General features: G+C 45.9%; 1 protein-coding gene across 1 annotated transcript; it reads left to right on the top strand.

Annotated features, from left to right (window-relative positions):
* Window positions 1–1,336: 1,336 nt before the first annotated feature.
* Window positions 1,337–11,988, top strand: LOC311238493 (voltage-gated inwardly rectifying potassium channel KCNH2-like). Its single transcript, XM_084326579.1, has 5 exons — window positions 1,337–1,478; window positions 1,941–2,142; window positions 4,719–4,824; window positions 8,436–8,555; window positions 9,545–11,988. Exons 1-5 carry the CDS (start codon window positions 1,376–1,378, stop codon window positions 9,980–9,982), a joined length of 969 nt encoding a protein of 322 aa, XP_084182705.1. The 5' UTR covers window positions 1,337–1,375; the 3' UTR covers window positions 9,983–11,988.
* Window positions 11,989–12,530: the final 542 nt, after the last annotated feature.

Below are 12,530 nucleotides of genomic sequence, written 5' to 3' on the forward strand. Positions count from 1 at the left end.
TGCTCGGAGTGCGATCAGCTCTTTTTTTTAACCTCTCTTTAACCTTAGAATTCCGTCACACGTCATAACACATTTTTACAGCCGTCTGCCGGCGTCACGCTGTGTCATTGTCTCTCAACCAACACATCGGTTGAAAGCTAAAATGGCCACCGTTTGATTGACACACCGCTTGACCTATTGCATGCTCCCAATCTCGGGTTATAGAACCAAACAGCCAACGAGAGTCAGTTTAGAAAAAGTTACCGCCTCCGGTTTTGCCTCTCATTGACTGATTACATTTAACTGTTTACAATTGTGGAATGCTATCGCAGATTTGGGGCGGCAGTATTTTCCCACCCCTTTTCAACATCAATGGCAGTAGTGTGACTGGAGTTTAGTAAAGAAGGCTGAGATCCGTTAAAACTAGGGATGCTCGATATTGGCTTTTTTACCGATACCGATATACCGATATTGTCCAACTCTTAATTTCCGATACCGATATCAACCGATATCAACCGATACCGATATATGCAGGGTTTCCCCCCCCCCCCCCCCCCCCCAAAAAACTGAATAATTCCAGGTAATTAACATTGCATAATCTCTTGTTGTGGAATTAACTGGGTAAATAAAGGTTATAGAAATGTAAAAAAAAATTAAATAATAATAGCGATACCGATACCGATATTTTCCGATATCACATTTGAATGCCAATATCGGTAGGCCGATAATATCGGACATCCCTAGTTAAAACACACTGTAGCCTACAATGAACACACAACTAGTTACAGACGGGGACAAGCTCCAGTAATGGCGAGAAGTCAAAATGACACTGGTATATTTATTTAAGTTTATTTGGATCCCTATTATTCCTGGGGTCCATAACACGTAAAATACAGTTACAGACTTTATACTCTCACAAACATTCACATGGCATACAGACAATTAAAACAACAATACCTACTCCTAATCAAATTCATAATACAATACAACAATACATATTCCTAATCAATTCATAATACAATACAACAATACCTACTCATAATCAATTCATAATACAATACAGCATAATATACAATTTAGCTTTTTCACACATTATCTATGTTCATATCAACCACCAATTATACAATCTTCTAATAATATATCCATATCAGACACATTCATTTACATATATCCCTATCTCCTTATCAGACACATACATTTTCTATTTACGTACATATATCTAGGGAATGTCAATTTCTTTGATTTGAAAATGTTGTTGTTACCAAGATTCGTTAGTATGGTGCTTTAAACAGAAATGACTTCTCAAGGACAGAATAAAGACTCACTCTACAACTCTATCCTTCTCTCCTCCGAGGGGGAGGAGTCTGTTGTGAGATGTCCCGCCCCCTCGTCTGTGATGCTGCAGTCCTCACAGGCCGAGGCCACGGCGCTGAACTTCAGCGACAACCCTGAGGGGGAGGGGGAGCAGGAGACGGGCAACACCTGCAACGCCCTCTCAGGTGAGTCACACCATTACCAGCTGTAGGGGGCAGTGTTTTCTCTGTGACAGGGTGGTGCAGTGGTTAGTACCATCAAGTTTTGCTCAATATTCCCTCCCTCTCTCTTTCTCTCCCTCTCTCTCTCTCCCTCTCTCTCTCTCTCTCTCTCCTCTCTCTCTCCCTCTCTCTCTCTCTCTCCCCCCCCCTCTCTCTCTCTCTCCCCCTCTCCCCTCTCTCCCTCTCCCCTCCCTCTCTCTCTCTCCCTCTCTCTCTCTCTCTCTCTCTACTCTCTCTCGCTCTACTCTCTCTCTCTACTCTCTCTCTCTCTCTCTCTCTCCCTCCCTCTCTCTCTCTCTCTCTCTCTCTCTCTCTCTCTCTCTCTCTCCCCCCTCTCCCCTCCCTCTCTCCCCCCCCCCCTCTCTCTCCCCCCCCCCCCCCTCTCTCTCTCCCCCTCCCCCCCCCCCCCCCCCCCCCCCCCTCCAGGAGCCTTCTCGGGCGTGTCCAACATGTTCAGTTTCTGGGGGGACAGTCGGGGCAGCCAGCAGTACCAGGAGCTCCCTCGCTGCAGCCTGCCGGCCCCCCCTCCCCCCCCGGGCCTCAACACACCGCTGCACAGCCTGAGCAGACAGCAGCAGCACGGCCAGCTGGAGCACCGACTGGACCTGCTGCAGAAACAGCTCAACAGGTCAGGCTGCTGGCCCACAGGCTATTATGGGATGTTCACAGATGCAGACAGAACTTTGGGTAACCCAAAAGACGGCTACTTTATTATAAGAATGTGCGGCTGGGTGGCGTAGCGGAGATTGCGCTCGTCACCAATGCAAGAGACTCCGGTATCGAATCCCAGTCTCAGCATTGCCTCCGGCTTGGGCCGGCCGTCGTACTGGCTCATTTGGCAGAGTCAGCGGGTGGAAGTCGATGGGTGGGGGATTGGACTTTGTGGACAGCGACCCCTACAGGTCGGTTGGGAGACGCCTGCACAGCAGAGACAGGAAGTGGCGAGGGTAGTGTGAGCCTCCCACGCGTTACACCTCGCCAATGAGAGTCCGCGCTGGCAGGCGAAAAGATGTGACAGGCTGCCTCCTCGTGTACCGGAGGGGACACGTGATGCAAGGCTTCTATCCTCTCTACAACCGACCAGTGGGGGGCATAGTCGAGCAACGTTCAAGACAGGGGAGGGGATAATTGGATACACGAAATTGGGATGGGAGAAAAATAGAAAATAAGGAGAAAAAGTGGATGTAAAAAAAATTAATGTTCAGGTCGTTCAAGCAGCGGTCGGTCATAAACCACGGGGGATAGTCGTACAGTCCAAGGCTTATGAGATGGAGCGGGGTTAGTCGCACAAGCGGGGCGTCGTATACGGGATCTGATACTCAAGCGGTCCGGGGCGTGGGCAAGGAGCGGGGTAGTCAGCCAGGCGAGGGGGTCATACACGATGACACGATCCTCATACGGTCCGGGGCGCCGGCGCAGAGAATAGTCAGGCAGGCGGAGGTCAGGCACGGGATCCAGGAGTAGAGACAGAGCACAGGGAGCCAGGTGAGGGACTGTGGGAAAAGGAGAGACAAAACGGGTAAGACAAGAGACAAGGCTACGGAATACTACTAATTATACAACGGCATGCAAATTTCTCGATTCTGATTGGCTGAAACAGTCAATTTACACGTATGTATTTTTCATAATTCCACGCTCTTGGTCCCAGGACCCGCCCACAACCGAATTACTATCACTCCGCTGTGCGGCTTTTTAGGAAAAAACAAGATGGCGGACAATAATCTTTAACAAATGGATATGTTGATAGCGTCATAACGACTAAATATAAACCGATTCTGTCACGGCGAATGTCTTAGTTCTTTAAACAATGTTGGATGATGTAATTGATGGGTGATGAGTCATTGTGGAACAAAATAAAAATTGCGCGGATTGATTGATTGATAAATTTTTTACCTACTTTCAAGCAGCTGGGAGGTGCGCTGTTTTAAGTGAGCATGGCCTATTGAATTGATTGATTGATTGATTGATTGATTGATTGATTGATTGCTAATTTTATTACTGTCCGCCTGGTTTCCAACTGGTTAAGTTTAGGCCCTCATTCGAAGTTGGTTAAGGTTAGAGTTTGTCTTTAGAGCAGGGCGATAGACCACCAGCCCTGGTTCCAAACTCTAACCTTGTCCTTAACCAACTTCGAAAGAGGGCCTAAACTTAACCAGTTGGAAACAAGGTGGACAGTAATAAAATTAGCAATCAATCAATTCAATAACCCACGCTCACTTAAAACAGCGCACCTCCCAGCTGCTACTATAGAAAGTAGGTTTAAAAAGAAAAAAATATACGTTTTTTTCCCTATAGGGCAAAGAAAACTTTTTTTAATTTGTTTTACCTACTTTCTATAGAAGCATCTAAGAATGAAGTTCTATAGAAAGTAGGTTAAAAACTAAAGAAAAGTTGGATGTGTTAGTTGGTTGGATGTCTAGGTGAAAGACAGTTGGATGTGTTAGTTGGTTGGATGTCTTAGTTGAAAGACAGTTGGATGTGTTAGTTGGTTGGATGTCTTAGTTGAAAGACAGTTGAATGTGTTAGTTGGTTGGATGTCTTAGTTGAAAGACAGTTGGATGTGTTAGTTGGTTGGATGTCCTACTGAGAACAGTTGGATGCACTTCCGAGCTGCTTCCACATGGAGCCAACTTCTCTTTTTTGTTGTTGTGGGAACAACTTTTTCTGGCGGATGGTTTTTTCAATAAATCTTCGATTAATGTGTGTTTATTGTATAGCAATAAGGTTGGATGAATGTGCCAGTTGTATAAAAGCATTACACCACTTGTAGTCGTGGTTTGTGAAAATTAAACCATGCCTAGGGGGGTCTAACGACCACCCCTAGGCATGGTTTAATTTTCACAAACCACTCCTGCGCGTGATGTAATGCTTAACTATAACGAGCAAAGAACTGTGACTGACTGGGTAATACTAAGCTACGATCTGGCAGCATGATGACATCTGAGCCCAGTCTAAGTAGGTGAAGCAATCAGCACACAGATGTCCATCAGCTCACACACACACCTGACTCCGCGTTTGCATTGAGAAAGAGAGAGAGAGAGAGAGAGAGAGAGAGAGAGAGAGAGAGAGACAGAGAGAGACAGAGAGAGAGAGAGAGAGAGAGAGAGAGAGAGAGAGAGAGAGAGAGAGAATAGGGCGTGACAATGAGGGTATGTACTGTACCGTGATGTGCTTGTAAAGCGTCTGTGTGTTTGTCTCCGTCAGGTTGGAGAATCGTATGTCGACCGACATCGGAGCCATCATGCAGCTGCTGCAGAGACAGATGTCCCTGGTCCCTCCTGCATACAGTACAGTGTCTCCATCTCCTGAGGTACAGTAGATACATACAGTACCGTGTCTCCACCTCCTGAGGTACAGTAGAGACATACAGTACCGTGTCTCCATCTCCTGAGGTACAGTAGAGACATACAGAGTGTCTCCACCTCCTGAGGTACAGTAGAGACATACAGAGTGTCTTCACCTCCTGAGGTACAGTAGAGACATACAGAGTGTCTTCACCTCCTCAGGTACAGTAGAGACATACAGTACAGTGTCTTCACCTCCTCAGGTAGAGACATACAGTACAGTAGTGTCTTCACCTCCTCAGGTACAGTAGAGACATACAGTACAGTAGTGTCTTCACCTCCTCAGGTACAGTAGAGACATACAGTACAGTGTCTTCACCTCCTCAGGTACAGTAGAGACATACAGTACAGTAGTGTCTTCACCTCCTCAGGTAGAGACATACAGTACAGTGGTGTCTTCACCTCCTCAGGTAGAGACATACAGTACAGTAGTGTCTTCACCTCCTCAGGTAGAGACATACAGTACAGTAGTGTCTTCACCTCCTCAGGTAGAGACATACAGTACAGCAGTGTCTTCACCTCCTCAGGTAGAGACATACAGTACAGTAGTGTCTTCACCTCCTCAGGTAGAGACATACAGTACAGTAGTGTCTTCACCTCCTCAGGTAGAGACATACAGTACAGTGTCTTCACCTCCTCAGGTAGAGACATACAGTACAGTGTCTTCACCTCCTCAGGTAGAGACATACAGTACAGTAGTGTCTTCACCTCCTCAGGTAGAGACATACAGTACAGTAGTGTCTTCACCTCCTCAGGTAGAGACATACAGTACAGTAGTGTCTTCACCTGCTCAGGTAGAGACATACAGTACAGTAGTGTCTTCACCTCCTCAGGTAGAGACATACAGTACAGTAGTGTCTTCACCTCCTCAGGTAGAGACATACAGTACAGTAGTGTCTTCACCTCCTCAGGTAGAGACATACAGTACAGTAGTGTCTTCACCTCCTCAGGTAGAGACATACAGTACAGTAGTGTCTTCACCTCCTCAGGTAGAGACATACAGTACAGTAGTGTCTTCACCTCCTCAGGTAGAGACATACAGTACAGTAGTGTCTTCACCTCCTCAGGTAGAGACATACAGTACAGTAGTGTCTTCACCTCCTCAGGTAGAGACATACAGTACAGTAGTGTCTTCACCTCCTCAGGTAGAGACATACAGTACAGTAGTGTCTTCACCTCCTCAGGTAGAGACATACAGTACAGTAGTGTCTTCACCTCCTCAGGTAGAGACATACAGTACAGTGTCTTCACCTCCTCAGGTAGAGACATACAGTACAGTGTCTTCACCTCCTCAGGTAGAGACATACAGTACAGTGTCTTCACCTCCTCAGGTAGAGACATACAGTACAGTAGTGTCTTCACCTCCTCAGGTAGAGACATACAGTACAGTAGTGTCTTCACCTCCTCAGGTAGAGACATACAGTACAGTAGTGTCTTCACCTCCTCAGGTAGAGTCGTGATGCACCGATGTGGAAATTGTGGCCGATACCGATAACCGATATTAATATTGCTGTTCTGGCCGATACCGATATTTACCGATGTCGATATCTCTGTATAGAAAACACTTTTTTATGATAATCAAATAAAGAGCTATTTTCCAAAACGCATAATTTTTTTTACTTTTGTAACTTATTTTCAGAAATTACTGATATTTTGAAACTATTTAAGGCCAAAACATGTAAAAAGAAAAAAATATATACATTTTTTTTTTTAATTTTTTTTTTAATATCGGCCCTATCTTGATATCGGACCGATACCGATGTGTAAAAAAACTGCCATATCGGCCGATATTATATCGGCGGCCGATATATCGTGCATCACTAGGTAGAGACATACAGTACAGTGTCTTCACCTCCTGAGGTAGAGACAATCAATCAAATGTATTTATATAGCACATTTAGACATGACGCTTGTCAACCAAAGTGCTTCACACATAGCTAAGAACAAAGAAAAGTATAGAATAAACAGAAAATGGGGCGGCTGGGTGGCGTAGCGGAGATTGCGCTCGTCACCAATGCAAGAGACTCCGGTCTCGAATCCCGGTGTCAGCATTGCCCGCGGCTTGGGCCAGTCGTCATACTATCTCAATTGGCAGAGGTAGCGGGGGTGGAAAGTCGATGGGCGGGGATTGGACGTTGTGGACAGCGACTCCTACAGGTCGGTTGGGTGACGCCTGTACGCGTCTATTCGAATACCAACCGGTTCACGCTTCCGCGTTCCCGTTTTGCGCTCTGATTGGCCACTGATGTTTCTGGTCGCACCAATCGTGTGACGGCAGGTTCTTTCGCCGGTTAAGCTTAGGCACTCTTTCGAAGTTGGTTAAGGTTAGAGTTTGTCTTAGAGCAGGGCGATAGAACGGCTGATTCCAAACTCTAACATTAACCAACTTCGAAAGGGCGGCTAGGTGGTGCAGTGGGCAAGGCACTCACCACAAATGCTGGAGACGCTGGGTTCGCGTGTTCGAATCCAGCTCTCCACATTGTTTTCAGTTTGGCTGGTCGTCCGTACTAATACAATTGCCAGTATTAGAGGGTGGGAAAGCTGATGGGTGGGTCCTGGGCGTTGTAAACAGAAAAATACTCCTACAGTTCGGTCGGGGCGCCTGCTCAGCGAAGGAAGGATCTGGAGGGAGGTAGTGTGACCTTCCACACGTTACACTCTCCCAGTGAGAATCTGAGCTGCCAGGCTGGCTGCCGGCTGGCTGCGCATGTGTCGGAGGATAGCATGCGATAGTCTCCGGCCTCCCGGACCAACAGTAGGGGGGGTGCGCAACAACCAGGAAGGGAGTTGGGAATTGGCATAACGACTAACAGTGGGATGGGAGAAAAATCGGAAAAAGAGGAGGGGAAAAAAGACAATAAAAAAAATTAAAAATTAAAAAACGTCGAAAGAGGGCCTAAGCTTAACCAGTGATAAACTAGGCGTTAGGTAGTTTGCTGCTGGTCGAGGCGGAAATGGGCGCGTCACGCGATTGGGCGCACATGTCACATGACCAGAAACGTCCGTGGCCAATCAGATCGCACCAGAAACGGCAGTGGGCAATCAGATTAGCAAAACGCGAACGCAGAAGCATGAACCGGTTGGTATTCGAATAGACGCCGCCTGTACAGCAGAGACAGGAAGTATCGGGTGCAGCGTAAGCCTCCCACGCACTACTCCTCGCCACCGAGAGACCGCGCTGTCTGGTGAAAAGACGTTTTGTGGGTCAGGACAAAATGGCCGTTTATAAGAGGAGGACATTTCAGATAGAAAATGTCTCAGGTGGTGAGCTGATGCCAATGTTTAATCAAGGCATTTGGTAAGAGCCAGGATCAGAGTGGATTTTAGATTTGATTCACTCTTGAATAATAATTGATTCATTCAATGAAGTTCTTTGTTGAGGGGCAGTTGTATTTTAGCACTGCTTTTAAGTGAGGTGTTTCAATTTACACTTCCATGTTTTTACTTTGATGAGGTGATGTGAGATATAATGTGTATTTATTTATTCTAAAGAAATCTCTCTCTCTCTCTCTCTCTCTCTCTCTCTCTCTCTCTCTCTCTCTCTCTCTCTCTCTCTCTCTCTCTCTCACTCCTCCAGACTTCACCGTTCCCAGGTTCTGTCTCTGGTTCTGGTTCTGGTTGTGGTCTTGGCTCCGCAGAGAGACTGGTGCACCCTGTCACCCCACTGGAGACCGACACACTGTCGTCTCTGTCACAGGTACAGTAGACTACTTCATTAATTGAATTATGCAAGTCATCTAACCTTTATTAGACCAGCAGCTCTATAGCTCGCTATATTGATTGGTTGGTTGGCCTAGGAGGCTGAAATCTGGCGTGCGTGTGTGTGTGTGTGTGTGTGTGTGTGTGTGTGTGTGTGTGTGTGTGTGTGTGTGTGTGTGTGTGTGTGTGTGTGTGTGTGAGTGTGTGTGTGTGTGTGTGTGTGTGTGTGTGTGTGTGTGGTGTGTGTGTGTGTGTGTGTGTGTGTGTGTGATAATGTGTGATAATGTGTGGACATTATCACAGTATAATAAGTTACTAAACCCCACACACATCAAACATAAACAATGTTCTATCCCCAGACCATCAGGTTGCTCAACGAACAATAACACTATGCAACAACCATCAAATGCACTCACAACACACACATCCACACGCACACACTCACTTTAAACAAACAACTCAATGCAGCACCCACTCTCCACACTTTAGAACACCTAAACACACTTTATATTTATTGGTAAAGGATTTGCACTACAACCCATACCCCAGTACACCTTACTGTAAATTGTACCTAAATTGTACCTCATCCCATTTCTGCTTTGCACGATATAGTATTGTATATTAGTATATTGCATAGTATATTGTATATTGTACGGTAACTCAGTTACTTCTATTCTGCATCGAACATTGTACATACTGTATGTACATACTGAACACTGTGTCTACGTACGTGACTTCTATTTCTACTTCTATTTCTACATGCTATACTATTTTATTTCATACTTATCTTTTGCCTAGCACAGTCTCTGGAGCGTAACAGAAAGAAGCATTTTGTATAAAAGTATTATGTCCTTCTGTATGACAACTATTAAAGAAACTTGAAACACTGCTCTTTTGTCTAAAGATTGCTGTGTGGCAGAATGACAAATCTAATCTAATCTACATCTTCAAATGGTGAATATCGAAACCCCTTTCTCTTCCGAACAGATCTTGGAATCCCAGGACTTTGAGGAGTTCCCTGCCAAGCCGCTGGATTCCCTCCAGCCCCGGGACGGCCCTCTGCTCAGTGGCAGCCTGGCCCAGCCTGACCCATCTGGACCTGGCCGCCTGGGGCACCGTCTGGAGCTGGAGCTGGAGCTGGAGCTGGGGCTAGGGGTAGCACCGGGGCCAGGGGTCATCTCGGGTGCGGGGGCAGTGGCAGGATCACGGTTGGACCTGGAGTTAGGGTCGGCAATGGGGTCACAGACCGTGATGGGGACAAGTTTAGGGGCAGGGATGGACTTTGCGCCAGGGGCGGCGGGTACGGGGGCCGGGGCTTCTCCCCCGGATCCTGAAGTCCAGCGGAGGTCGTCCCTCCAAGAACCACAGACGCTCCTGGACTCACGGACACCACAGAGACACACCTCCGACCCGGGGGGCAGCTAAGGAGTGGGGGGCGAAGGAGAGAGGGATGGATGGAGAAACAGGGACAGAGGGGAAGTAGAGAAAAAGTGGAGTGTCCTTTTCGTGTCTCTCTCGCCTTCCCTACAGTACCTTTGTTCTCTCGGCACCTCGGAGGCGATCAGGCACGCGTGGAGAGACGGCGTTCTCTCACTCCAACCCTTTAGGCCCTGGCCAGGGCACCCAGTCACCTTCACCTTTTGACCTTTCACCCCCTGACCTATAGGGACAAACTGCTCAGAGGGCAAAGAGGAGGCAGGGAGGGGAGGGGGCGAAGGATCTCTTCTTTCTCTCTTCTGGGAGTTCCCCCTCCCCCTCACCTCTGGAACTTTCTAAACTCCATGCCGGCACAACCACACCTTTAACCAAAACCACAAAGAGAGAGAGAGAGAGAGAGAGAGCAGGGCCTCTTTATGGAACACAATCCGGTACGATCCGGTTATTTCCTGTTTAACCCTGTTAAAGGACTGTCTGGTCCTGTTGGGTCTGGTCCGGGCCACTCTTAAGGGTGACCGCAGTGCACACGCACACACACACACACACACACACGCGCACACGCACTGCTGTTCTGTCGACAAAGTCCCTTTACTGCTGTATCCAATACCGGGTCGCCGACAGGAAGAAACGACAACAAACAGGACAAACAGAATGACAATGAAACAAGAATAACAAGTAGCCATTTTACGTCTTGCACTGAAAATCTTACTGATATGATTATTCTCTTCTACACGTCCGCGGCGCTTCCGACAAAGAGAAAAACAAACTGGTTGGTGAACTGTAGTGTTAGCTGGCCTAACAACAAACCTTCTGTCCTGTCCTGTCATTGGTTCCTTCCCTCTGAAGTCCCGCCACCCCACACACACACACACACACACACACACACAGAGGCGGAGCCAATGCCCCCCCAAGAGCACACTGGATTGGCTGGTTTGCACCTCAGGGGTGGGGATTGGAGGGTTAAAAGCCATGAATTTATTGACGAACATATCAAATGACCCTATCACAACCCTTGTACAGATTATCTTGCTTGAGAGTGGGGGTCTTATAGAACATGTGGGTGGTCCTCGTAAACTGGTAACGTTGGTTAATGTACAGGTGTATAAAACTGCACCTGGCCAGCTGACTGAGTCATACATACCTGGTAACTTTGATGACACTCAACCTTATGAGTTGTGGCACGTACGTAAATGCCCTTTAACCGTGTGGTGGAAAGAGAAATCATCAATAAGTGTTTGTCTTTTTAAGCATGAATTATCACAAAGCATCAGCAATTCTATGATTATCCCACTGTGTTTCCCCAAAGTGATCAGACCACGTTCAGCGAAGGAGAAAACGGTTGTGAAAAGTATCAATCGCAGTTGGATTTGCTACCTCAGCTCGGATTGGTCCTAAACAAGCACCTGAATATGACTGCCTCATGTGACCCAGTTGGTCAACTGGTCATCACGTCGGCTCGCCAGTTTACAACGACCAGTCGAATGCCATGTTATTCTATGTACAGTACAATATGCAAACACTGGCAAGAGGAGACAAGCGAGTGAGTTTTAATCCTATTATGTGTGTGATATGAGTTTCAGGTCCAAATTGATTTTATTTGTATTTTCCCTGTGTGTGTGTGTTGGTCTTTTAGTTCACAGAGCATGGCTTAGTTTGCTTCCATACACTGTAGAAGATTTACATCCGCGGCACAAATCGTCTTTTCTCGTCACCTTTGTGACGGATCAGATTTTTCAAATCGCTGTCTAAAACAGGGCTGCCCAAGATAGGGCCACGTTTGACCCTCCGAATGGTTCCAGAGAGCGATGGCGATATTATATTAGATATATTCTGGTGCAATTTCATTATATTTGTGGGGTGATTTTGAAACAGCTTGATTATTACAAGGAACACGCATGTCGATGCAAGACTTAAACCACTGTTCTGTACTGTACGGTACAGTTCCAAATGATCCTGTCACATTCTTTGGTCCATCCTTTGACCTCTTTGTCCTCCACATCAAAAGATAAAAATAATAATAATAATAATAATAATAATAATAATAATAATAATAATAATAATAATAATAATAATAATAATAATAATAATAATAATAATAATAATAATAATAATAATAATAATAATAATAATAATAATAATAATAATAATAATAATAATAATAATAATAATAATAATAATAATAATAATAATAATAATAATAATAATAAATAAAAAGAAGAAGTCATGTCTAGACACTGTTGAATATATCATAAATAGGTGTAAAGAAAAATAGCCAAGGATTTTAACTATTGCAGTAACAGCAATATCCAGGAGAGAGAGGAACAGGGCAGCTTCTCTTGAGATGCGTTTGATTTCAAGTTAACCCTTTCACTACCATACTACCAAAGGGTTAACCGTCTGTAGTGTGTGGTAGTGAAAGGGTTAACCTTCTGTAGTTTGGTAGTGGGAAAGGGTTAAACGGTTGCTTCTTCACGTCTTGCTGGAGGTAAAGGGTGACATGAGTCCAAATTGATTAATTGTCACAAATTGTGGTTGT

The sequence above is a fragment of the Notolepis coatsorum genome (assembly GCF_963971535.1).
Source record: "Notolepis coatsorum genome assembly, chromosome: 12".
NCBI classification, from domain to species: domain Eukaryota; kingdom Metazoa; phylum Chordata; class Actinopteri; order Aulopiformes; family Paralepididae; genus Notolepis; species Notolepis coatsorum.